Raw genomic sequence first — 27806 nt, 5'->3', positions numbered from 1 at the left:
GCCCATTGTTCTGTAGCTTCAGGGTCATTTTGAGGGAAGACACAGGATTTGTCCCTGTTTACCCGGAGTCTGGAGTAAATTCAGAATTTATTTAGAAGTTGTTTTACTTTGGGGCCTGTTATACCCGGACATAAAAGGAAGAGTAGAAGGTTAGCTGCATATGAGACCTTTTCTTCAATAGCTGCAGTCCAGCGGAAATGCTCAGTTGCACCACAAAGAGGAGGATTGCCAGCAGAGACTCCATGGTCAGAGCAAAAAAATATGGGATACTCTTCGACATGTGTCCCTGTTTATTTGGATGGGAATCAAAAGGGTACTATTGCTTTACACTCTAGTGGTGACATTGGTAAATAGTAGTGTGATAGACTCAGTAAAATGTGCCCTAAAGTTCATGCCGTGTAGCAGGGAAAAGAGGTAGTGCCAATGTAGTTTATCAAATATCTTTTCAATATCCACCAGGCACTGTGCTAAGGGCTTTCCAACCGTATGGATCAATGCAGTGGCGCTGTTCACTGTCAAAATATTTTGCCTGGTGGATCAGTGTGGCATAAAACTAGTCTGATCACATTTGACTATCCTGTGAATTACTGTCAGGAGGCGGGTAACTAGGATTTTAAGTTTGGTTTTAATAAGAGAAATTGGTCTTTATCCGGTGCGTTCAAAAGTTGGGCAGCTGGGTTTGAGTAATATAGTAATAATGGCTTTGCACAGGTCCCAAGGGTACAAACCCTTTTCTTTGAAGGACAGGAAGAACTGGTGCAGTGGCTATGTGAGCAGAGATGCATATGCATTTAAGAATCCTTCTCGAAATCTGTTGGGACCATGGGTTGTATGTGATTTCAGCTGGCTAATTGCCTCTATCGTTTCAAGTGTGAACTCACAATCTAGTGCAACACGATCTACGTCGGTGAGGTTCTACTTTGGTAAAGTATCCATGAATTGTGTTAATGTATCAAGCAGTTCAATGTTTTAGGGCCTGCAGAGTTCTTGGTAAAACGGAGTGAATATCCAAGCTATGTCATTTAGGTAATTGACAAACGTGTCATTATGAAATTTGAATCCCTTCAATGTGCCTATCGCTCTCGTCTTTGCAACAGGGCCAGTTCAGCATCTTCCCTGCTTTAGTGCCATGCTCATATACCACGCTCTGTGATGCCTGTTGTGACGGTCTAGCCACACTAAAGCCATTGTTCATAATGTTTTTTTGGGAGTTTAGGATCATGTAGAACTTTGTCGGAGGTCTCATGTTGAAGTTTTATGAAATCCTCTCCTTCTTTTTCGATTGTCAGTATTTTGACGCTTAAGATGAGAGGATACACATATCCTTGCCCTGCACCACAGGCTTGAGGGCCTCTTAGTGTAGTTGGGGATGTCAGTGTGTCCATGTTGAGAACGAAGTAGCATATGATTTATTCCCTGAGGGGATCTTTAACCTTCGTATTGCCAAGCCTCAATAGGTTAAGACACCTCATACCAGCTGTCTGGGTGTTTTCTTTCCTGTAGTAACTTCTATGGACAAGCAGACTAATTGGGAGAAAGTGGCAGATAGTTGCCTGACGTATATCAGTAGCTGGGAATTGCAGCCAAGGGAGTAGCCAGGAAAATAGAATGCCACCAATTTTTGAGCCACATCAAACTAAATATTAGGATAATCGAGTGAGCGATCCAGACACTATTAAGGAGCCCGCATGAATTATTCCTCCTCAGGAAATTGCTTTAAAAGTTTGTATTTTACAGTGCGATTTTAAAAGGAATTTACCAGTAATTACTTATTTACCAGTACTGACATTATTTGTTTTTATTCCTTCTTTTTTCTCAATTTTTCTTTACTATTTTCTATTGCTTTCTTTTCTCCTTTTCCAGTCTCCTCTCATTCTTTTTTTGATCTTCCCTTCCATTCTTTTTTCATTTTATGCATCCTCCTTATTGGCTTTCTGTCCTACTTTATATTCCGATTGAATGTTTTTGCTGCTTTCCATCTTTACTAGGAATTTATTCATCCAGTATTTCAGTTTCTCCTGTCTTGCAATGACCTTTGAGTCACAAACGAAAGTTAAGGAGGGCCGTAAACCATTCAACCTGTCCCAAGCACACCCTTGTTAGGCTAGTATGGCAGGTGCTTTACTACGTAATCTATTTAGATGTTATTTGGATTTAGTTAAGCCGTCCATTGTCTTGCCCTGAGTTATATACATCTTACCAGAATAAATCTCTGTTTAGGCAATCAAAAACTGTTTAATCGAAGAAGGAAATACTTGAACTCTCCCTCTGACCTCAATGTTCTTGTTAATAATTGTTTTAATTCCAACACAGCGGTAAACGTACATTGCCCAGCTCTAAAGGTAGCTTATTTCGGGGGAGATGGGGCCATGGATGTTTGCTGTTTGCAGGAAGAGGTGTGGCGCCGCGGCCAGGGCGACTGATGCCGGAATCTGGGGATCACGGTTCGATCCCTGGCGGCAGATTAGCCCAGCACCATGTGACTCTGGGCAATAGCTTGCTTAATCTTGCCAACGGCCCCCAGCGCCTAGAGACCCTTACGGGTGATTGTTCGCGCTTTACAAATGTGGATTATTATTGCTGTAAACCTCAACAGTATAAATCTGGTGTAGATATGTTGGTGATTACATCTTAAAGTGTGATCAGTCTATAAGAAGAGGAATTCCTTTTGAGTACCCATCTTGAGAATTAGCAGTTGTTGCTTGTTTAATAATTTAGCTATTTTCTTTTGCTGGATAAGTACTGCTTTGAATGAGACGAACAACCAGCATGAGGTTCCAAGAAACATCAGAAGTCCGTCTGGGCCTAAGATGAGGTTACCCATACAGTTAGACACCACACAGACACCAGAGACATTCCATAAGAAGATAACCGAGGGTCTCGATAAAAATTTAAGGAGACTGAAAACACAATAAAAAATTGATTGATTCTGTAACGGGTACTTGAAAATTAGATACAGAGGGAAGAAAGCAAAGTAAACATCTGTGGCAAAGAAGCTGAGGAATCTGAAAGAACCAAAAGAGAGGGCTTAGCAGGAATAAGTTGCAGGGAGTTCAAAAGTCAGCAAAAATATACTAGGGTCCAGCAAAAGGTGAAAAATACAGGGTGGCCAATCTGAAAAGGTGGATTTCCTACAGACCTGACATGGTTTGTTTTTGCCTGTGGAAAGGAAAGCATGTTTTTACCTAGTTTCTATATGACATTTAAATCTGTTACTTTCCTTAATGGAACTTAGGCTCAGAATATAGTCAGTCTATTGGATTGGAACATCATCCTTGTTGCTGAAAGACTCCACTCATCTGAGAATAGTATGTTGCTATGACTAACAAGCTGAACGTATATTAAACCCCTCATCTGGTGGACAGGCACTCTGAAGAGGGCTCACTGCTACTTGGAGCATACAGCAGATCACCTAAATGTGTTTTTACCACAGAATTTTTGGGGAGGGTGTGAGAAAGTGCCCTCTTTTGTCGTGTAGCTCCTATTGTACTCCTGCAGGACCTGCGCGTTTGGATAACATAAACTGTGGGATTGGTGGCAGACTAACTTTGAGCACCCCCACCGCGTATGTTAGCCGGTTTTTGCATTAGTTAGCTCACAGTGCCACTAGATCATGATAACCCTGATCCCTCAAGATCGTGGGAACAATGTACTACTTTTCGCTTAGTCGCTCATGCTCATTTTAGTTTATCTCAGAGGTACACCGAATAAACAGTCTGGGCGTTTCAATAAGGATTTATTGAACAGTTGTTGTTCTCGTGTAAAATATATGAGCTGCAACAACCATTAGACAGTAGCAGAGATATATGATTAGCAGTATTATGAATATAAAAGGATATTACAGTTCTACCATTCTGCAAGAAGCATGAATAAATACGTGAATATAAAATGCATGATAAAAGTGCACGTACTCATACGATGCCTACCTAGATGTACCTTAGTGTACCTAGCATGTGAGTAAATGTGTAGCCAAGAATCCCTCTAGGTTTTAGTTGAACCCCATTACCTAAAGTGTGAGAATGAGGAGGAGCCCTTCTTGATCTCGAATTGGACACCCTGCAAGGGATGTGTAGACTGCTGTCAGCTGGAGCATCTGCATGCAGGAGCCTCAGCATCTCTGGTCCGTGTGTCGGCCTGGAAGTCTCGGTTCCCTGTGCCTTATCTTGGCAAGATGTGGCGTATTTATACCCAAAAGTATCTAGGGCTTCTTTGTCCCTTGTATGTTTTGTATGGGTCATTGTCAGACTGAGGAAGACGTAAGGGATAAACCTTGCACATAAATATTATGCAGGTGATGTAGTTTCTGCTTCGTTTCCAAGAACCCTCATGATTGCTCATACATAATGTATGTTCCCATCGGAGATGTTATAGGAGGCCTTTGTTTAGGGAAAAACCCTCCTTCTGCACCCAGAACTGAAACTAGATAAGGTTCAATCCTCAGAGCTCGTTATTGTGTAGTGTAGGGAACTAATGTAGGGGAAAGATCATGCCTACATAAGGGCATCTAGAATCCTGCCTATATTAGGGCTTCTATATAAAACATAACACTTTCTGCATGGTTGCCCCCACTTTTTGCTGAATTGCTGATGTGCTTTGACTGAGTCTGCCCAGAGATCCTGCTATTCAGGTACCCAGAGCCTATTTTCTTTCCCTAAAACTGCATTGACGCCTAAACCCAATTGTCATCACCCTGGTAAATGATACCACAATTACCCAGGACACTGTGACCAGAGAAGACCTCTAAGGGCTGCGGCACGTATTGTGCCACCCTTAGAGATCCTGTACCATTACACGCCCCCCCCCCCACTGTGACCAGGAGCTGGTAAGAATATCTGACTCCAAAAGGCACCCCTACACCCGACTCCCCACGGCCTTGGGTAGCCAAACCGACGGTGCCTAACCAACCCCCAACTTACCTCTCGAAGTGGTGGTTGCACCCAAAAGACCTTCGTCCCCGAGCCTGCAGTGCTTTTGCAAACCGGAGACTCCCCATTGAAAGCTAGAGGGCTTCCGACGCCAAAACAGCACACTGCATTCGGCCGCCCCAGTGCCGCTGAGGGTGCAACTTTTGTGCTGGCCTAAACCCCCATTTGCCCTGAGCTTCAGTCTGGGACCCAGTGGCCTGCTCGTCAGCAGCCACCAACCGGAGGCCCCCTAGCCCCCATTGGATAACATTGGGCCTCAGCACTCTGCACCCGGCTGCCCAAGTGCCGCTGAGGGTGTAACAAGAGTGCATCCCTGACCCTGGGGGACCCCTGAGTCTACCCCCAGAACCTCAACTCCCACTACCAAATACTTACTTCAAAACCGATAACACTATTTTCCTCCATAGGATAACATTGACTGTTTTTTGGTGAAAAGTTTCATAAGTGTGAAGTTTGAAAACCTAAAGAAATTCTTTAAAATGTTACTGTTTAACAAAAACGGTTTTACTTACCTGTTTACAGGAAATGTCCCATAGTAGTATCCAGGTCTACTATTCTCTATAAGAAAAGTCATCTCAAAAGTAACTTACCTGTTATTTTTCTGAAAAGCCCATTCACTTACTGTATTTACAAAGTATTGCATTTCTCTGAAACCATACTGTAAGTCAAAACAAAGTGCATATACTATTACAAATCCAAACTGTATTACAACTGTATATTTACTGCAAAGTATGTATCACTTTGTTGTACCAGGCTTGCTTGGTTCTAGAAAATTAAACCACTAAAATAATATTTTTATACATAAACAATTGGTAAAGTTCAGTCTTTGAGTGTGTGAATTCATTTGCTGACTGAGTGTGTACAACAAATGCTTAACACTGTCCTCTGATACTGTCTTACTGTCTTACTGCTCGACCACACTACCACAAATAGAGAGTGAGGTGCTATCTAACTTTACCTATGCCTACCTTTGGGGTCCCACTGGACTCTACACACTATACCTCACTTTGGTATAGTCTATACCGATCCTGCTTCCTACAGAGGGTCAACAGAATTGTGTGTACTTTTATTCTTTCTAACACTGCTTCTTGCATGGGAAAAGATGAAGAGGGTCAGAGTTTTCTATTGCTTAGTTTTAGTTTGTCTTCTTGTCCTCAGACCCTGGACCTTGATATCATGGAGGAAGTCCGCCCGCTCATTACCACCACCCAACCCCATGCTGCCATGGCTTCCAGGTCGCAGTTTATCCTGCGTCTATCTTCGAACCACTTTGCCCTGCTACATTTTCAAGATGGACTCTTCAGCATCCACAGGGACTTTCCACAGGTATTGTCCAGCGAAATGATTGCTAAAAGCAGTATACCTTGAACAAAGTTTGGTATCTTGATTGCTATCTCTAATGAAATCATTATTGATTACTGTGCTTGCCATTGGTCTTTTTGAAATTTGCCAAGTGGGAAAGGGTCTTGTGAAAGAGAAAGGTGGTTAGGTGTCTTGCACTTTATTGCAGCATTTTAAGGGCCATGCAGTTTCAGAGACTGGGTCCATCCGACAAGGCAGTTTCTTGACTCCGATCTTGCTTTTGTTAAAGGGCTACAGGAAGATGTTATGTTAATTAAACCTCTAAAGACCTCTCTGCAACAGTAAGCTTCTTGTAGTAATACTTCATAGTAGCAGTACACTTCTTTTGTCAGTTATCTCAAGGGAGACCACCACTGCTGCACTAAACATCCTTCTTTAAGCTGCTTCCAGGAGACCTCACAGCTTTTGTGAATTCCTGTGGGCTGCTTCTAGTAGAGCCCAACTCAGGGGGGTCAAGGTTCTCATATTGTCTACTTTAAGAAGGTGTCACTGCCACTCTTACTGTGAGTGAGTTCCCCTTACGTTTCTGGCCAGAAGACGTTCTTGATATACTAAGCTTGCACCAAGAGACTTCACTAATACAGCAAACTCCCTCCCAGAGAGGACTTTGAAAGACCTCTTTGCTAAAGTGAACTTTTTCATTGGGCCTGATTAAGAGATGACTGGATTTATGTGCGGTTATACCATGCAGCCGGAAGTGATGTTTCTGGCCGATATCCTAGGACATAAATTCCGCTATTATGAATATTTGCCTGTGCAATGAAGAATTGCATAGAAACCGGGATTTACCTGGTCAAAATACACGTGGGGTATACATTCCTGGGAGAAATCCATTTCCATTTTTACCCTGCTCTAAACAGGTGGTATATGGAAACGGTGGGCTGATGTTGGTTGTGGAAACGGTGGGCTGATGTTGGTTGTGGAGGGCATCAGAGGGTAGCAAATGCTCTGAGCTAGGAGAGGAGAGCATTTCCTGCTATGGAAGAGAGCAGCTGGTGATATAAACTGGGCTTCACCATCAGATCTTGTAAAATCTGGTCCAGTGTTCCTGCACCCACAACAATCCAAGTGTAGGAATACTAGGCCTTTTAAAATTCTGCCCAAATTATGATCCCACCCTTTGTGTTTGCTTCCAGAGGAACTTGTTGATGATTGGAGAATTATATTTTTACATGTCAGAAAACGGCTTAGAATTGTCCCAAGTTTAGTAAAGAAGTAACAATACTTACACAATTGTTTTCAATAGGGTCCCAGTGTAGCCTTAACAACTTACAGGCTGTTCTAGGGTAACTGTAAATTGAGCTGACGTACCAGACTGATCCTGTTCGAAACATAGTAGTCGTCACTACTCTGTGACACTTAATTAGAGAAGTATGAGAAGTAGGGTTTGATTTTGTGTGGCATTTTTTATTTACAACATTGTGTCAGGAACAGTTAGCTGGTAAATAAACCAACCTCTTAAGTTGTTTGCATTGTGCCCCATTGTGAGCAGTCACATCTGCTGAATAGGAGACAACTGTTGTGATTTAAGTTGATAGATTTTGACAGCAATGACTCATCTGCTGTAGCATTCTGATGTCCCAGCATAGGGGACACCGTGAATTTGTCTCTAATTTATATTAAAGGAGTGAGCCTAGGTTTTAGGTAGATCTGCTAAAACCCAAAAAGAAAACTTCAGCTCTTGATTTGAGCACTTAACTGCTTGCGGAGTTAAGTGAAAGCCTATAATATGCAAGCTTTCCAGATTGCTGCTTGGGTTAAATCTCCCTTGCCTTGGGACGAAAATCTCTAGAATATTTAAGTAATACATTTGAGTGATTCTCCCGACGATTCCAGCTGACTAAAGTTAGGATTACAGTTAAAAACATAAGCAACCCTCTTGAGCGTCTAGAGTTTCAATAGTGGCAGCGATATAACAGAGCATTTAAATGCATAAAATGACAATTTTCCCACCTAATGCTGATGACACTCAGCTAGTTATTACACTAGCCAATGAGGATGATAGGTCCGCTGCAAATTGTAGCTCTTGTGTCTCAAATCTAGCGACATGGATGCAGGCTTGCTGCCTGAAGTTCAATGCAGATAATACAGAGGTGGGGGTGGTGGGAAAACAGCCCTTAATCTGGTCCTCAGCGTGGTGCCCTGCTGATCTGGGCCCCACCCCAATTCCTAAACTTAAAGTGAAAAATTTAGGCATCCTTTATGAATCTGTCATCTTTTGAAAGTCAGATCAGGGCTACTGTGTGCACCTGTTTCGGGGTACTGAGACTTAAGGACGTTTTTGAGGCTAATACCGGACTCCGCACATAAAACAGTGACACAGGCCTTGCTGGTGTCCCGGCTTGATTACTGCAATGTGCTCTACCTGGGGATTTCTAAAGGGGGCCCAGTTATCTCTTCCCCTTGATCAGTGCTCACACTCCCTCTAGAGCACTTAGTTCTGGGGAAGCAGCTCTGGCAGTGATTCCCAGAGTGCTTCTAGCATGACTGGGAGGTTTCTCCTTTGGTCTCCGTGCAGCCAAGCTATGGAACGCAATGCAACTTAATCTAAGACTTGAACAGTCTGAGGCAAGGTTCCGGAACAATCTGAAGACCTGGCTCTTTAGACCGAGCTAGAAGGAACTCGGAGTCTACCTGTTTCAGACTTTTCTGACCTTGATGATGCTTAGCGCGGGGACACACCCTTGGAGTAACCAGGCGCTCTATAAATCCCAAATTCCTTCAATTCATTTTGCAGAATAATTAGAGATTTTGAAGTGTTCTGTTGAGCTAGAACTTGATTTGGTAGTCCCAAAGCCCTCATGGACTTGCTTTACCTTTTGGATGGGTGTCCCAATTTTCTCTCAAGCTTTGAGGCTGTGACTCCTAGTGCTGAATGAGCAGCAGAAATGGAGGTATCCATATCCGCCTCCTGCATCACACATCTTAAACACGGGGCAGTTGTTGGAGAAGCGACACCTGAAAAAGGCTTTCTAATTAAAATCAAAAACTGATTGGACCTATGGGATGCAGTCCCTCAGTCATGCTCTCATATGCTTTCACGCATTCCAGCACACACAAGTTTGGGCAGTCTCTAAGTGGTGATAGGAAATAACCCTAGTATTGGTTTTGTCCTCCTAGTAACTGTAAATGTTACTTCAATTTGCTAGACATTTCTTTCCTGGAAAGGAAGCCGATATTATTCCAAGATAGGAGCAGGTTTAGCACTCTGTTTATGTTCAATAGTAAGGCTATTGCACACCAACAGGTGTTCCACAAATTGTACACCAACAGGTGTTCCACAAATTGTACATCATCAATGGGAATGTGACCTGCCGAAATTGCAGAGTGAAAGGTATTTACTGACCTGCGAGCCTTCCTTCTCTGCCATTTCTAATTAAAAAAAGTAAAATAAAAATCAGAACATGGTTAGTGGTGGACCCTGTGCAGTGGACCAGGTGAGGCATGCAGGCTTGTACCTCTTGACTGCTGTGTGCCCATGCAAACTGGCAGCCTGACTAGAAAATGCTAGTCGTCCAATGATCCTGGTAATCCTCTAGGTCATGAGGTGGAGAGTTCCCGCTTCAAACAGCCTGCAGTTATCTGTAATGCCATTCTTCCGCTACATTGTCCTTCCCTTGCATTTACTCCGCTGTTACCACTACCTTGTTTTCCAGTCCGTAATGCCAGAAATCTTTGCACATCTTGGTTAGCATCTCCTATTTTGTATCTCTGAAGTGGTTTACATAAAGGCCTGCTGAAATGTTGTCCGTCTTCAAGAGGACAAAACAATTGAGTCTCTATGGTCCAGCACTTTATTGCAAAAGAGCCTGCCAGACGTTTGAGGCTGTTGATAAGTGTAGGAAAGTGCCCCTTTTTGACATTGTCACCCTCAATTTGTGCCTGGTATTTGATGTAATTTTGACTGGAGATGCATTGTTTTTTTTTGCCAACCAAGTCCCCAGTGTTAGATCTCTTTCCCAAAAACTGGGCAATTGTACCCCAGTTGTCAATACCTTTAGCACACCCTGTAAGTACCTAGTAAGTGGTATCCCTGGTACCTAGACCACAGAAGCTAAAGAAGGTCCTTAAGGGTCGCAGCACAAATTGTGACACCCTAGGGGACCCCACACCAAACACATACAGACTGCCACTGCAGGCTGCATGTCTTGGTGCAGACAAAAATGAAAACACGACATGGCACACTTCCCTGTGTGCCATGCCCAAAGACACTGCATACAGTATAAGTTGGTCACCCCTACAGCAGGCCTTATAGCCTTAAGGCAGGGTGCACTACACTACATGTGAGGACATATCTGCATTAGCAGGTATGCTCCAGTGCTGGTCTACTCTGTTGCTGCCAGTACAAGTGAATAGGGAAGCCTTTTTGAGTACATGTGCTGGACACTAGCGAAAACGAGTGCCACGGCTACATGATGGCTTCACTGAAAATGGGGAGGTTTGGTATCAAACATCTCATATTAATTATCACAAGCTGATGCCAGTATTGGATTATTTGATACATGCACAAAGAAGGCACCTTATAGGAGGCCCTGAAAACCTACCAGCTACTGGTGTGCTGACTGACTTTTTTTTCATCAGCCTGCCACCATAGACATGTTTCTGACTCCAAGGGTGAGGGCCTTTGCTCTCAGCAGGCCAGAAACAAAGCCTGCCCGGGAAGAGGGTGTTTAACCCCCTCCCACAGCATGGCCTGCAGATTAGCATTCAAAGGCAGGGGTGCTTCAAAGAGCCCACTGTCTTAGGTATGCAAATCTGGCTTCTCTCACAGGAGAGGAAGCAGACCCCTTTGCCCAGAGCCCTTTGGCACCTGGACAGGCAGGAAAATTAGCTGGTCAGATAGGTGTGTCCACCCTCAGGCTAGTACCACTCCTAAGGTGGGCTACCTCAAGTGGAGGCGACTTTTCAGAGTTTGCCATCTTGGTGATGGCAAACTTCTATCTTCTATCCCCTTCTGTGGCGGGGATATGCCTACTTCCCACAGAAAGTGGTCATGTAGGGGGCATAGTGAACCCAGGGGTAGGTAACCCATTGGCTATTCCCAACACTCCCCTGACACCCCTAAATTCAGTATTTAGGGTAGCCCCGCACCTGAAAATCAGATCCTGACGACCTAAAAGAAGAAGAAAACTGACGTGAAGAGTCGCAAAGAGGAGGAAAAGAAGACCCAGCAACTGACTTGGCACTAACCCTGCCGGCCTGCGTGCTGATTTCCACAATTGCACCCAAAACCGACTTCTACAGCAGCTGCTGTGTCTCCAAAGCCTGGGACACCTGGCAGCACTCTACCCACGAACCAAGAACTCCTGTGGAACAGCGGAACTGCTTCCCTGGTTCCTGCAGATACCAAAGTCTGAGCTGTGAGGCTCCAAGCCCGTGAAAACCAGACGCCGGAAAGCACCACTGCACCGAGCTGCCCAGCCCAAGCTGAAGTGGGCAAACTGTGTCAACGTGATGCCCAGACCCAAAGCCTACCTTGGGTTTTCCTAGTGTAGACTTGTCGACGACACCTGCAACCTCTGCACCGCAACGGCTCCTGGTGACAAAGACTTGATGCCTAGGGACACCTTTGCACCCATCACCCCTGGACTGTGTAGAAGAGGACCAAACGTGTCCCTACGTCCCCGAGATTTATGAGGTCTGAGCCCCAATGTTGGTTCAGCCCGAAGGGCCTCCCAGTCAAATCTTGCAGCCTCTTTTCACGAAGACTGATCCCCATAGACTAACATTGGCCACCCAACGCTGTATTTCACCACTGCACCTGGCTGATTTAGTGCTGCTGGAGGTGACCTGCTGGGGTGCTGCCTTGGACCTTGCCCAATACTCACCTTAAGTCCAGGAGATTGGCCTCGTAAGTTGCTGTACTGTACCTGTATGCCGTACTTGTTTTTCCACCCATAGGATAAAATTGCAGCTTTTGAAAAATGTGTCAACTTTTTAAACATAGAGGTATTTCTCCTGCAAAATTTACTTGGTTGATCGTATTGATTCTGGTGCCTAAACCTATATAAAGATACATGTTATTTTTTATAAACTGGTGTGCATCTCCATATTGAGTTGTTTCCATCATTTATTGTCTACTGTGTGTATTTGCAGATGCCTAACACTCCTTTCTTTTAAACCTAAGGCTTCTCAACCATACTACCCCCTAGAAGAGCACATTGACATTGCTAGAGCAAGCCCCTGCCCACTCATAAAGAAATACCTGGACTCTTTGCACATTATACCTCTTTTTGGTATTCTACATAAAGAACCAGCTTCCTACAATAAGAAGATTAAGTTCTGTCTTGGACCACTGTTCACCCATAGAGGAATCTCCACATCTGGCACCCTAGCCCATCTTGCTGGCATCCAATTTAATAACCAGGTCTGGGTTTGAGCCGAAAAATTGCCAGTCCATCCCAAGTCCTTATGATGGAGATACTAGCAAATCACTTGCCTGACCTCCTCTGCTAGAGGAACATGCTCAGAATAAGTTAGATGTTTTTTCAGGGGCATTGCCTATAGACATTGGAGGGCTCTTGTGTGGAGGCTGTGGGAAGATGGCCACGTACGATGACACAATTAAATCCTGGGCTTTGTCAATGTTCTCCTGAGGGGTCCGAAGTTTCAAAATCGCCGGCCCTCAATTTGACAAATCCCAGAAACTTAGTGTGACTGGACTGCAATTCAGATTTGCATTAGTTTACAATGAAACCCTCAATGTCACTGCAAGCGGAAGGTGTTGCTGTAGATGAGTGGTTGACAGTTTATCATCATGAATAGATCATCAATGTAGATGATCTATCATTTGTGTTCCTCTTGCTCTGAGGAACTCCACTACAGGCTTGAGGATGACCTTTGAGTACCATGGTGTGTAGGAGAGGCCAAAGGGACGGGTTTTGAATTTGTATGCCACTCTCCTCCATGTGAACTGCAGGGACCTGCTATGTGGAGGGAGCTCCTGTATAGCAATTGTTTAAGTCCAGACACACCAGCTAATCTCCCTTGTGCAGGTTTTCTTTTAAGAGGTAAATGCCCTCCATCTTGAAGTGGCAGAACACCAGTCACTTGTTGAACTCCTTAAAATAGATCACCGGTCTGTGTCACTTGTCTTCTTTCTCTTCCAGGAACAGATTGCTCATGAATCCTCTGGAAAGGAACTGGCCCCTTGAAATTACACTTTTCCTTTCCATTGCTGATAAATCCTGGTGCACCAGTAGTTTTAGTGGTTGAAAAACACCACAGGAACCTTCCACCACCATTGCTTTGGCAAGCCATAGAACTCTGTGTGGAACCCTTCGATTGTCTGAAGGATCCATGTTTCTTTGTGAACTCTTGCCACCTGTGAGCAAATTCAGCCAACCTCTTTTACACTTACAGGAAGAATGGAGAAGACTTACTGAAGTATCCAGAAGATGAAGATCTGGATCCGCTAAAGGAACCTACCTGTAGTGCCCTCTAGGATTCGCTTTTGGCAGGAAAAATCTGCCAAAGTGCTAGTGGTCTTGCCATTGTCCCCTTCTTGATGTCCTTCCCCTCAGGGAGGGTAGGAATTGGAAATGGCCCGATGAGTGCCCTCTTCCTTAAAATCCTAGGTCCAAAATTGTTCTTTATTGATCCTTGGGCATTGTTTAAAGAAGGAAAGGTGAATATAACTTGCCAAATTCCTTAAGGAATCACTCTCCAAAGAGGACTCTCTAGGCCACTGAACGTGCTTCCAAGATGGCTAGGTCACCGAATTTTCAGGTCCAACTTAATACGTAAAGACCTGCGCCTCTAGGTGGGGTTAGCATTACCTAAGGAAGTGACTGCTCTCCCGGCCCTCAAGACAATATTTCAGGAGACGCCAACGTGCCTGAATCTTTGAGTTCCTCCAATATGTCCAAAATGTTCGCCAGGGAGCCCTTGCTGACCAAAGGCTTATACTGGCAGGAGCACTAGGATTTTTCAATGCTCTTTTAAGGGTCCTTGGCAAAGTTTGCTAAGAAGGTTATTCTTCCATTGATCTCCGGTTTCAATGCCAGGTTAGTCTCCCTTTATTTGGCCTGAGCCTTGGCCGGGGTTGGACTCCGAGGCCTTTGGGGTTCATCGGCTCCTGGTTGGAAAGCCAAAGTGCCCCCTCCCTCCAAACTGAGGGGTTTCTGGCAGCAGGAAGCCAGTGCCTCCCACAAGTGCGTCACTCACTTCCTTTTTTTTTTTGCTAAGCCATCCGCTGCCTCACACATCCACTGATACCAGGGACCCTGTTCTCCATGCCCTCATTGGGGAAGAAATCCCTCTTCAACTCTTTGATTGGTGATCAAGGAGATATATGTAATTTTACTGATAAAGTAGTGGCACCAGTGTAGGACTGGTAAGGACACAACTCCCTAATGATTAGACTGCTTCCTCGGATTACCTGTACAATGTCCTGACCACTAACAAACAAACTTCCAGAGGATGCGTCACACAACAGGTTGGCAGTGAATGAAAAGCATTTGTTTTTAATATCTCTGGGCATGGCCAACTTTGGCCAGAAAGAATGCTCAGAGTGAAGGACACTTAAAATGGGGGCACTAGGATGAAGATGCAGGGCTGTGGTGTTTCGAAGTCGGGCACCACTTCATGCTCGGAGAACCTCACCTGCACCTCAAGACCACCTCAAAATCGGTCGTCTAGATACACTCCCACTCTGGTCCCCCAACCGACTTAAAAAAACAAAAAAAAAACAGGGCACAGTAAGGTACCTTGGTATGCAAATTACACACATTGCTCTAGAAAGAAACAAAAAGAGGAAAAATTGGATTTAATTGCTGAGGGAGCAGCAAGCAAAGAGGAAGTACAAAATGTTGGTATGGGGTTTTCTGATTACTGTTGTCATTTGATTGTTTTCATTTTTAAACTACTGCATTTCCCAAGTCCTCATGGTAAGTGTAGTTTAATAGTACAGTTTTTCTTCTATTGCTGGTTTATAAAAGCGAAGGAAGAATTCATAATCCTTGCCTCTGATTCTGACATAGAATTCAGTGAACAGCTGCATACATGCATCTAGATGAATCTATCTGCATATGAATGCAGTGCATTTTACCTTTAGAATTCCAAACTGGATAGTTCTGGTCTTCCACATTTGGTTCCCTTTGCTTAGATCCAAATTTGACCTAAAAATCTTGATTCTTTTAGCGACTTCTTACCACCAATTGCTCACATTTGAATCCAGAAACCTTTTATCAGTACCCCAGTATGCTGGCAGGTGGCACTGTGTTGCATCACACTAACACTGTTATGACGTACAGAGGTCATATAGGCACTACTCTTCCGCACTGATGCCGGTCCTTTCTTTCCGCACCACCAGACCCAGAGCTACCTCTCTTCTCTTTGAGACCCTCTTTTACCTCACAAATTGACAAAGTACAAGAGAAATGTCACCTCCAAAGTGACCTTATTTAACCTCTGTGTAAGGACTGTTGCAAGTAAATTTCTGTGACCGATCCTTATCAGGTTTTCTTTTGGTATTTAGGATGGATTCACACCTCTAAGGCCTGCAGTGACTGCGCATCATTGAACCTGAAGCCTAAGCACTGAAGGCTTCTTGACCCAGACCTGTCCAAGTACAAGAGTTGGTCTCGACCCTGTTCATGGTCCAGAACTCACAGTAGTTGATCCTAAGGCCAATCATTGTCTCGCTTCAAATCTTTAAGATGAGGAAAAAACCTGAAAAAATACAATAGTGACTCTTACTTTCCCATCACTCTCGTACTCCTGAGAAGGTGCAAGAGTGCCACCATGCCTCATGATCTTGCTCTCTTGTCTGTCAACATTGGAGCCAATCTTGCAACTTGTTCCGGCACAACCTGAGTTTCTGGAGTAGTCTGTGACACTGAGGCAGATCCAAGAGTCCAGAGAGGCCATGCTTCATCTCTTCAAATCCCTTCAGACTCCCTCTGATGTGCCTGTGGGCAACAAGGAGCAGAGAGGCCCTCCATCTGGGATTCTGCTGGAGGGTGTGCCTTCAGCTCCTGTTGAACCTACCACTGGGCTTCTCTTGGCTTCTGTACTGAATACGGCTCTACGATCCACGCTGGTTCCTGGAGCATCGAGGCAGATGCCTGTGTTCTCTGACTCCAAGTTGGCAGCAGTCTGACCTCGACCGAGGTCCCGCTCGTTTTCCATCAAACAGCAACCTGACCCGCTCATCGTACCACCTCCACATGGTAGATCTCATATTTTGGATTCCTTGTTCGGAGCTAAAGTCCAATAATGACTGATTAAGATGGGAAATTGGCAGCGTCTACCACAAACAAAAGTGGTATCATGTCCTCCAGGAGGCCAGTGACCTCTCCTGATTCTGGCATTCCCTCATCCTCATCCCCAGGCCCTGTGACTGAAAGAAAGGCCTTTCTTTCTTTGCGGTGGTCTTGCAAAGGGCTGCTGAAGTTCTGAACTCAAGTTTCCCACCTTAGAGGTCAAAACCAATGTCCTGACCGAATTGCTTTAGCTGGGGCAAACCACTACTGAGACCCTCTACCTTCTAGTGGATCACTGATGCCTTCCTAGGGGCCCTGAGCTAAACCTTTCATTGGCCCTCCAGTTAACCGCCAAATTGCGAGGTGTCACTGACCTGCCCCTGGCGACTTCATCTTTTTCTCTCGGCACCCCTCTCCTGAGAGCTTGATGGTGCAGGCTCCCACCAGTTGGACAAACCTAAATGCTTTCCTAACTACTCCCCCTCCCCCCCCCCCCCCCCCAACCCCCCGCCACCCTCCCCGATAGGGGGTCAGAGACGGAAGGCTTTTGGGAAAAGGGTATTTTCTTTCACTTGTTTGGCACTCCCGTCTGTCAATGCCAGTCAGCTCGTGGGTTGCTATTCTCACGCACTCTGGTATTCGATTGCTCAAGTCCTCACAGGTGTCCTGGAAGACCTTTGACATGTCCTTACCCAAGCCTTATAGGACGGCCATCATTCTGTTAAGTTCATAATTAGTTGTGGCCTAGATACCACAGATTCCATATGGCGAGCCATTGCTACTAGTGTCGCCATTCGTCACCAAGACTGGTTGCGTTATACCGGTTATTTCAAGAGATGTCCATTTGTCCCTTATGGGCATACCCTTTGATGGGACTTCAGGCCTTGAAAAATCATAAAAATGTTACTAGACCTGCAGGTCTAGTGACTTAAATAATCTACTCGACCTATTTGTAATACTCTTGACCCATAAATTGGTTTCAAATGATGTGATTATGGGCAAATAATTTAATTTATTGAGCCGCCACTTTCTTAATTATCACATAATAGGGCACCTTCAAATGTGCGAGTTCAGCATGTCTGCTTTACAAAAAAAATCTTTTGATTTAACAGTCTAAACTTTTTTTCCATAGATAATTCAAATCTAGCCACATATAGGATACACTTGCCTCTTAGTTTATTAACAGTATTTTCATCAGAGCGGGGGCAGGAATGATTCTCAAATCGTGTTTCAAAACTATCTCTTTAAATAAATACATAACTAAAGCATGAAGTGGTAGCACACTGTTATTTGTAATCAGCAGATTTTACATTGAAATGGCCACAAACTTTCCCAATGACATGCGGCTTTACTGAAAAACTATATAGTGTATAAACAATAATGTTTGGAAATAGAGTTTCTGCAAATATGTCATTTGCACATCACCAAGTAAAGTGTTTTGGTTTGTTGTGCACCTATTAAACTCTTTGTTTGCATCAAACTTCTCAATTACAAAAAGATTTGCTTTTGTAATTCCTGATATATTTTGAAATGATTGTAATCTAAATTTACAGGCTATTTATTAAAATGTTATATTAGAGAAAAATAATTGACATCTTCAGGCGGCTCACCTGACAAAAACGTCTCACTCTAGTAAGAGAATAAAATAAACCTACATTTCCAAGCATCAATTAGTTAATAGACAAACTGACATTTGACCTCTTTCCTTGAACAGACCGCAAATGTGTCGAAATAAAAATAAGATTTAATGGCATCTTTATTGCTTACTCAAACAATGGAAATCCTAGGGTCTGTACAATTACCGGAAGTGCCAGTAAGCAAAAGTGCAAAAAACAGAAAGAAACAAAACAACACCACCTCCAAGTTATAACCTAAACCGGTGCGGTAGTGGTCAACCTATTAGGTAAAGATTGGCAAACAGAGTGCGTCTAAGGGCAGATCCCTTTAAGGACGTAATCCCTCACTCACCAATGGTGACATGCTTCATCATAGGGACTCTCCTCCCAAAGGAAAATCCTAGTTCCTTTGGGGGCTACAACCCCCTCACTGAGAGGGAGGAGCTCAGGGATGTTTTGTTTATGGTTTTGGAGGATCGACTAAGTCCACATATGGTGAGCCAAGATGTATGAGTGAGGATGCAGCGCAAACAAAGAAGAATTGGTGAATGTGTGAAAAACAAGTGAGGATTAAAACTGACTAGGAGGCATCGGAACTGTACTTTAATCAAGAGATGCCTACTGTCAGGATTAAAAAAGCAGTAAGTGCACCTGCGGTATGGATTTAAACCGCTATGGTGTAGGTTTAGATGGTCAACCTGTTTCAGACCTAGAAGACCCAAACTGGATCAGGCTTTCGTCAGGACCTAACAAACAAGCTGCTGCAAAAAGTGAAGTGAAAAAGAAACTGAAATGATGTGTGGCCAGAGCACTGTCATTGGCCTCTACCTACAACTGCTGATACCTGTAATGAAAAGGAGATAGCATATATCAGGTATATACAGAAATGTATCAGCAATGTGAATACGCACTGAAAATCTGCATAACCAATAATAAGAATGATAAAAAAAAAGAAGTCAACACCTTACCCGCCAAGGCTGGGTACAGGACCTCACCTCTACCTGGCAACCGCTCTGGAAGGCAGCACCGCTCTACAAAAAATTTATTTGAAATTTGTAGAGTGCAAATGTAGGTAGGTAAACACTCAAAAGAAACCAGAAAAGCCTGATCGTTTAGTGGTAAAAGTAACCACATACATCGATCATATATGCTGAACTTTGTGTATAGAGCTGTAAAACAAGGAAAGGTTCACACACAGAAATACCAGTATCCAATAACCGTTACAATGGGTTTGGTGCGACAGATCAAACAGCATGGGACTGCTTCTCAAGCAGCCATTTTCCCAATTATATGAGAAAAGAGCAGGAACCCCATAGCAACTATACTCATAGTAATTGAGAGATACACAATGCAATATCTATCTTAGAATATGGACTAACACCAACTATAGTGTTATATCCTGTTTGCAAGAAATGGAACCACTTCACTAGTGCCTAGTAATTGGACATAGTATAGCTCCCAATGGCCCCCAACCCAACACAATATTACTAAGGACCTAGAGCCACCTGATCCTATTGTGAATGCTACGAATGGACAGAGGGGGTCCATCAAACTCACCTATCCGTCGGTACTACTAGACCCAGAGAGCCTGCTGCCGGAGGTGAGAGCTCACTGCAGACCACGCTCTTAAATACCCCTCTCGATGAATCATTAATCTGCGTCCGGTGGGGCTCGGAGTACTAGATCGCGCATGCTCAAATGTCCTTAACGTTAATGCGCATGCGCGAAAGTAAAGATACTGCAATCGGCGCATGCGCCGTATTGGCAAACCCTAGAGTGCTACCACGGCGGTACTGCGCATGTGCACATGCGAAATCTGCGTTACGCGCTAGTGCAGCAGGACATTGTCTACAAAATGTCTCCACGATGACAAGGGACCCAAACCCTTTAAAACCCTTCAAAGAGGCCGCACGTGGGACTGTGAAGGATATTCAGAAGGTGGTAAAATAACCAAATCGTGGTATCATAAGTCAAAGCGCTCCAAAGCGCTAGCTCGATGATGTGGATATAACTACATACAGTAACAATTAGCAGCTAAAGCATAGGCTCCATCCAAACAGACACATAATTCACTGATCACAAGTTCTGTACATATATTCATAGATACTGTGCCTTACAAACGGCGCGTACTCATATAAGCCCAACAAAAATGATGTAAAAAAAGTGTTAGCAGGAATGGCTCTGTGATGTAAACCTTATCTCATAACCCAAAGGCCCCACATGGTGATACATAGCCCTCAACAGGGCTAAGGTACAAAGACAGGTTAATCCATGCAAATACTGTATGCAGAGAAAGGCTACCATGGTAGGTAACGTGTGTTAAAGTTAACACTGAGGGCAAGGTGAATAACCCTCCATAGGGAATCCCAATTACTACTGGGTGGCATCTGGACATGGAACAGTACAGAGTTCAAAGTTCTCATAAGGAGGCCCAGGGAATATCATCATTAAGGCCAGACTGGTGGGTGTCTAGTTTGTAAACCCAACGCTGTTCCTTCTTGAACAGAAAAGAAGAGATATCTGTCATATGTGTGGTAATAAATGGATGTTCTAGCACAGACCATTTGAGGTCTTTAGGAGTGTGGCATGCCGTCACAAAATGTTAAGTCAGTCTGTTAGAGATTTTCTTACAACGGACAGTACTCTTGTGTTCCAAAATGCGTGTCTTAACTCTCCGTGTCGTCATCCCAACATACCAGAGTGAACAGGGGCAAGTAATAAGATAGATTAAGTTACTGCTGTTGCAGTTTATGTGATCAGTCAGAATCCACGGTCTCGATGTGCCAATGTCAATCTCAGTGGTATGTGCAGTCTGTGCACATGCAGCACAGCTACCGCAAGGGAAATGACCACGTACAGCTGGTAGACCCCACAGTGTATCTTGATGGTGCATAGCGGTCTCACGTGGGCGAGTGTGTATGAGTCTATCTCTGATATTGGTACTACGTTTAAAAGCAAAGAGGGGGCGTGGTAGAGGTGTAGTACCGATGTTTAGTATCTTCCAGTTTGTCAAAATGCATTTCTTGATCTGATTAGAGAAACTGCAAAAGGTGTTGACACAAGTTAGCCTGTTCATTGCCTCCTTGGGGCTGTTAGGTTCAAGCAATGCTGCCCTGTTGTTATTTCCCGCACGTTTTAGAGATTGTTTAACCAATTTTCTGGGATAATGTCTGGTGACAAGCTGATTAGACAATACTTTGGCGTGTTCATGGTATTTGTCCATCGTTGAACAGTTTCTCCTGATGCGTAAAAATTGCCCAAAGGGCAAATTTTGACGCAAAGCTTTAGGATGGAAACTGTCAAATAACAAAAGTGAGTTTTTTGCCATGGGTTTCTTATAAAGTTCGGTGCTCAGGCCTCCATCAGCTGGAAAGATCAGGACATCGAGGAAAGGCAAACCTACTTTACTAGACTCACAAGTGAACCTCAGATAGGTGGAGAAGTGTGGCTCAATGATTAGAGCGGCAGACCCTGATGCAGAAGTCTAGCCCGGGACCAGGGTTCAATTCCCCGCCTCGGCGGGTCTTGGGCTCAAAAATTCCACGGACCTGATAATTCTCGCCTCGGTGCCATTCTAATCATGGAGTCCCACTCTGCAACTCTAGGCAATAGCTTGCTTAATCTCCACAACGGCCCCCACAACGCTAAGGATGCCTGGCCTTCACCTTGGGGGTGCCCAGGAGTGGACGCCTCACAGGGAAAAGCCAGGATGGGTTCCACAGCGGTATTCGTACAAGCGCCGAGAGACCTCCGGGTAGTCGTGCGCTATACAAGTATCCATACATTACGGGTGTTCAACCAACCCTGGAAATCGTTGATGGAAGACATTGACCCTGTCCACATGACAAAGACGTCGTCAATATAACGTCTCCAACAACGTATGTGGTGTCTGTACGGATTAAGAGTGCCCAGAATGTGTTCTTGTTCAAAACTATGAACATAGAGGTTCGCTAGACTTGGGTCGAACACACTGCCCATAGAAGTACCGGACACTTGTAAGAACAACTGTTCCTCAAACCTGAAGAAATTCTCTTTCATGGCAATCCGGGCACAATTTATGATGAAGGATACTGGAGTGATAGTCAGGACGCCTCTCCAAGAGCAGGTCCTCAATCTTAGATAGGGTCTCGTCCTGGGGAATACAAGTATACAGCGATTCCACGTCAAAGGAGACGAGGAAGTCGCTATCAGCATCAAATTCAACCGTTTCGATCAGATTCAAAACATCTTTAGTGTCTTTAAGATGGGTCGGCATATCTAAGACAAAAGGATGTAAAAAGTGATCCACAAAAGTGGACAGAGGTTCAAGCAGAGACCCCAAACCGGAAATGATGGGACGTCCCGAAGGGGGTCTCTGGACCTTGTGCACCTTGGGAAGTGCATAAAAATAGGGGATGACAGGATGACTTTTAGTGAGAAACCCAGCTTCTTGCCCCGTAATCCAGCCATTAGATAAACCGTCCTCCACCATGGTTTTGATTTCTAATTCCAATCTTTTGGTGGGATCTTCCCGTAGGGGTTTGTAAAATTTGGTATTGCCCAACTGTCTAAGACATTCAGAGCGATATGCAGAAGCGTCCATTATTACAATAGCTCCGCCCTTGTCGGCCGGCTTAATTGTAATTGTATCATCCATGGCCAAGGACTGCATGGCGCATCGTTCTCTCTTGTTCAGATTCTGGTATTGTTTGACATTCTTGGTACAGAATTTAGAGACTTGGCTTGTCACAGCCTTCTCAAAGGTAAGGACCTGGGGTGGAACCTGGTTGGAGAGGGGATTGAACGTGGATTTGTTCCTCAAACCTGTGTTGGTTTCAATATCATCAATATGTTCCGATGGTTTATCCCTGAAAAAGAAATCAAGCCGGATCTTACGGAAAAACTGCGCCAGTTCCTGTCTAATCAGAAATGTGTCACCATGAAAGGTAGGGACAAATCCCAAGCCTTTGTTGAGGAGGGCATGTTCATCATCATTGAGAATACGGCTGCTGAAATTGATCACTATGTCGTTTCGTAACTCGGGCCTGCTTGTGCTTCCGCCATGCTCCTGTCGGAGTGTGCGGGTGGATTGTCTTCCCAGTGTACATGAGATCACTGGTTCCGACGTTTTCCTCTTGACCTGTTCCGGCTAAAGCCTAAAAAAGGCTGATTGGAATATATCTGATCTGAGGTTGTGGTTGGAATGGAAACATGGGGCCTTGGGGAGGTACAGGAGGAAAGCCATAGGGTCCCGGAGTCCACCAATTGGGTTGTAATGGAAAAGGTGGTGGACCTCCTCGCTGATTCCTCCATTGTCCTCTATTAGTACGACTGGGGCCTTTTCTTGGTAATGGACCCTGGTGTGGAGCATCTGAGTCACTAGACCACTCATCACTTCCTGAAGAGGAATAATTGGAGCCATACCTCCTACCTTGTCGGTTAAACTGGGGAGGTACGTATTCATTGCTAGTATAGGGATATACTTTTTCCATTGAAAACCGCGCTAAATCTTTCCTGAATTTGTTGATTTTGGTTAATAAGACCGAATCCTTGAACTCTTTGTTGTTTTTATTGTTCTCTTCATTTTGTTTCTTAAACTGTGCACCTGTCAAGGTCACCTTGATTTGTGATTCTAGGGTCTGTATCTCAACCAAGATAGTGTCAGCTACTCGTTTGGCTGTGTTAATAATAAGGATCAGCCAATCGCGCGTACAGCGCCAAGCGATTAATGACCAATCTTGAAGGAATAACTTGTCATCAAGGAAAAGGCGAGGAGCATTGGTGACTATCAGACCTCTGGGTGCACAGTTACCTTTATTGCTTAGTCACTTTTTGAATGAACAGAACACCTGTTCCTTTCCAGCCTAAGTTTGCTTGCCAGATGTGACTAGTAGGTGCTAAAAATAAACTCAATCTGATCAAATTTTGTTCGCAATTGCGAGTGGGCAAGTAGATTTTTCGACGCCTGGACTTGTCTCTTTTGGGACGAGGCAGATTTTGCTCTGGCGCAGTTCAGTGAGAGCAGGGCCAAAGCATGCTCCCTGGGATGATCTGCTACACTTCTCTAGCTGCATCAACCATAGTGTTCCTTTTGCGGTTTTGACAGAGGTACCTTATACTGACAGCCACTCCTGCCTCAACAAGGTGCCCAGCAGTTTTGCGGCCTCTCTACCTCACCAAGAATTGACTGTGGGTATCTATGCATCACTTCTGGGTTGGGACGGCCACCTGGGAGAGGTGGAGAACAGAGGCCTGTGGTCTCCAGAAGAGTCCCGGCTCCATATCTGCTTTCCGGAGCTAAGGGCCATCCACTTGCATTGAAAACCTTTCTTCTAACCATCATGGGGAGGCTGGTACAGGTGTGTACAGACAACACCACCGCCATGTGGAATTACAACAAACCGGGTATAGTCACAGGCTCTGTGCCGGGAGGCTCCTGTACCTATGGAAATGGCTGGACCATCAAGGAATTTTCCTAGTGGTGAACCACCTAGCAGGATCTTTCAATTCCAGGGTGGGCGTGCTCAGCTGTCGGTGCCTAGCAGATCACGAGTGGCTGTTACAGCAGGAGGTGGCTCACAGTCTCTTCCGCGAATGAGTAGAACCTTGGCTCGATCTGTTTGCCACCACCAAAAATACATAATGTCAGCAGTTCTATGTGTCTTAGTTTCCAAGGGCGCCTCTTGCTAGGAGACCTTGGGTAAAACTTGAGACTCCTGCATTTTTCCCAGTAGGTACTTCTTCTGTAACAAGTTCCCAAGAAGATCAGGACTGGTCGGGCCCAACTCATGTTAGTGGCCCCTGATTTGGCATGGAGAGTAAGGTATACACAACTCCTGAGCATTGGTCCTCCGATCAGGCTGCCCCTCCGGGAGGATCTGCTATTGCATCAGTGTGGCAGGGTTTGCAATCTTCCATGTTCATGCTTGGAGATTGAGCAACAGCAGCTAGACACCTTCGACCTTCCCCCGAAGGTGGTTCGTGTTAAGTTGGCAGCCAGGCATCCCTTGACAAAGACAGTATAGGCCAGTCATCGGGACACATTATTGGCTTGGTGAGGGACATAGCAGATCAACGCCCTCCAAGCAAACTTATCTGACATGTTATTATGGGCACAGTAAGTGAGTACCTTTTTTGCTCCTTTTGTCTTTTCACAGTTGCTGAACCAAACTTATTATTTAAATCACCTTATGTGATAAGTTTTTTGAAAGGTGTGCAGCATCTGTTTCCTCCCTCTCCCTTTGTCATGCCACAGTAGATCCTTAACTGGGTCTCGCATATCAGATATTCACTCAATTTGTGCCGCTTCAAAGCCGTCCTTTGCAGATTCTCACCCTCAAGAGAGTGTTCCTTGTTGCCATAACATTGGTGTGGCGAGTGAGCAAGAATCGCGCTCTGTGTCAACATCCCCATACACCACCTTCTTCCCAGTCAAACTGGTTCTGTGAACTCGTACATTCTTCGTGCTTAATATTGTGACACTGTTCCAAGTTGGTCAACCTATCAACTTACTGCCATTCTTTGCTGTGCCTCCTCTTTCTAAGTAGTAGGAAAAGCTTCACTGCTCGGACCCTTGATGAGCACTGAGCTTTTACATCGAACCTACCAAAGAACCAGAGTGGGTCATCCACTTTTTGTGGAGGTTCACTGGAGGGAAATAAGGCAAGGTTGTGCGGAAATGGAGCAACCCTCCCCTAGATTGTGCTCTGTATTTTGACCTGCTACACAGTGGCCAAAAATCAACTTCTGGAAGGACTGTGAGCTCATTTCACAAGGGTCAAAGCTGCTACCTATACGTAGACACCACAGTTCCTCTCCTAGACAACTGCCAGGCAACTATGTGGGTGTCACTCCATACGTTCACAAAACACTACTGTCTGGACAACCAGGTTTGCAGAGAAGGGCATTTTGCCCACTTGGTCCTAGGGGACTTGGTAGTTTGAGTCTATTCACAGACCCGCCTCTATTCAAAAGGTGCGGAATCTGTAATTGGGAGTCTCTACCAGAAGAAAAAGTTAGTTACCTTCTGTAGAGAGACTAAGCAGATTTCTCACCGAGCCTCCTGTTCTCCCCGTTCTGTGAATTGGACTCTAAACATTAATAAGTTACCAAGTCTAGGAATTGGCCACAACCAAATTGCTTTTGGGGCTCTGCGTGTGGAGGCATGGATAGCCTTGGAAGCAACAGACGTCAGTGCACTGGAGTGGCACCTAACTAGGCTCCCTACATTTCTGAAGCGTAACTATGTCAGTGGAGAGCCATATGGCGACACCTATTGGCACGCAGACGTACTGCAGTAAAGTTTCCAGCTCCAGTCTGATTCCTAGGGAATATTCAAAATGTGAGGAATCTGCGATTAGATAGTCTGTACCAGAAAGAGCTTTACCGTAGGTAACATTACTTGTTCTTTCATCCTAATCAACCCTTGCAATAGTTGTTGTGCAATTATATCCTTGCTAGGATGAGAGCAGTGGGCCAGCACCATAAATTCTTTCTCACAATGCTCTGTCAAAATATTGCATCTAGAGCTCCTCTCTTTATTTGGAAAGATAAAATCTACACCTAACACGACTATGGCAACAACATACACCCAAAAATTGTGTAACCAGAAAGAGGAACTTGAAGACCACAATTCCTCTGTCAGTTATTGGGGTGCATGTGCATCCACTGCACCTTAGACATGTGGGATTGGTTTTTATGTCACTAAATATATCCTTAAAATATTTGCCACATTTGTCTCCAAGGTGCTTGACTCCATAACTCCTTTGAAATATTGTTTAAAATGTTAGTAACCACTTGCCCAAAGAAAAAAGCACTTTGTTTTTTTTCATTTTGGCGTTTTGGCAATAGATCAAATGACAGAATATTATCCAAGAGTTTTCTGCTCTGCTGTCTCACTAGAACACCGTATTTGTCAATGGGCTAAAAGAGGTGTGTGCTGTGCAGCATTTGGAGTAGGCCTGTTGTTGTTCACAAGATTTGTCAATGGAGTGGGTAATTGGTTAGCTCTTCAAAGCTCTTCTTTTACAGTGCTAAGAAAGCTTGTTGATGAGTCGCTGAATAATCTATTTAACTCTGCATTTGTCCTACCCTAACTAACTATTGCATATATTACCCTCACATTTTAGGTATCTTTAGTGAGTTTCGCTACAACAGCAGACAAGACAGTAGCTGCTGTTCTCCAGTTGAAGAGTGATGAGGTAAGTATTGGATATTTGAGCTCGGACATGCTGATAGTTTAGGGCTGGAACTGTACTTTGCTAGGAAGTAACACCTTGAGGTGCTTCTTTAGATTCCAGAGCAGGTTATGCTGGAATGGAGAAAGGTAGCTAAAGGGTGTCAACATTAGGGAACCTAGGGGAAGGCAAGCCATCTCGGGGGTTTCCAATCCTATCCAGCAGGGGCTCAGTGGTTGAGTTTAGTGCTTTGGTCAGATTGTGGTAGTTCTAGCAGGAAGATTAGAATTGCATGTTCACTCTTCTCCATATCGATCTATTTTGATGCTTCCGTTATGCTCTTATAGACACCCCTCCCTATTGCTCCTTTGTTAGTCAAGCACAGCTTAACCTGACTTCTGTTCTACAGGGGCAGAAAATGGACTCTTTTAATGAACAATTGCAAGATGGTGAGGGTCACACACGTGCCCAGGTAAGAGTTCCAATTTCCAGGAGATTCTCTCTAGCACTGGTTAATGTTGACCAAATCCAGGTAATTGTCTA

The 27806-nt window shown here is 44.5% G+C and overlaps 1 protein-coding gene across 1 annotated transcript in view; it reads left to right on the top strand.

Annotated features, from left to right (window-relative positions):
- Window positions 1–27806, top strand: part of EMC1 (ER membrane protein complex subunit 1) — a 281531-nt gene that overhangs the window by 74459 nt on the left and 179266 nt on the right. The window contains exons 8-10 of the mRNA XM_085609063.1: window positions 6084–6251; window positions 27216–27287; window positions 27673–27735. Of these exons, the coding sequence (XP_085465189.1) occupies window positions 6084–6251; window positions 27216–27287; window positions 27673–27735 (303 nt within the window). The remainder of the gene's footprint in view (window positions 1–6083; window positions 6252–27215; window positions 27288–27672; window positions 27736–27806) is intronic.

The sequence above is a fragment of the Triturus cristatus genome, chromosome 1_2 (genome assembly GCF_964204655.1).
Source record: "Triturus cristatus chromosome 1_2, aTriCri1.1, whole genome shotgun sequence".
NCBI lineage: Eukaryota > Metazoa > Chordata > Amphibia > Caudata > Salamandridae > Triturus > Triturus cristatus.
The sequence above is the reverse complement of the archived record's forward strand: the minus strand, read 5'-3'. Positions and strand labels throughout refer to the sequence as shown.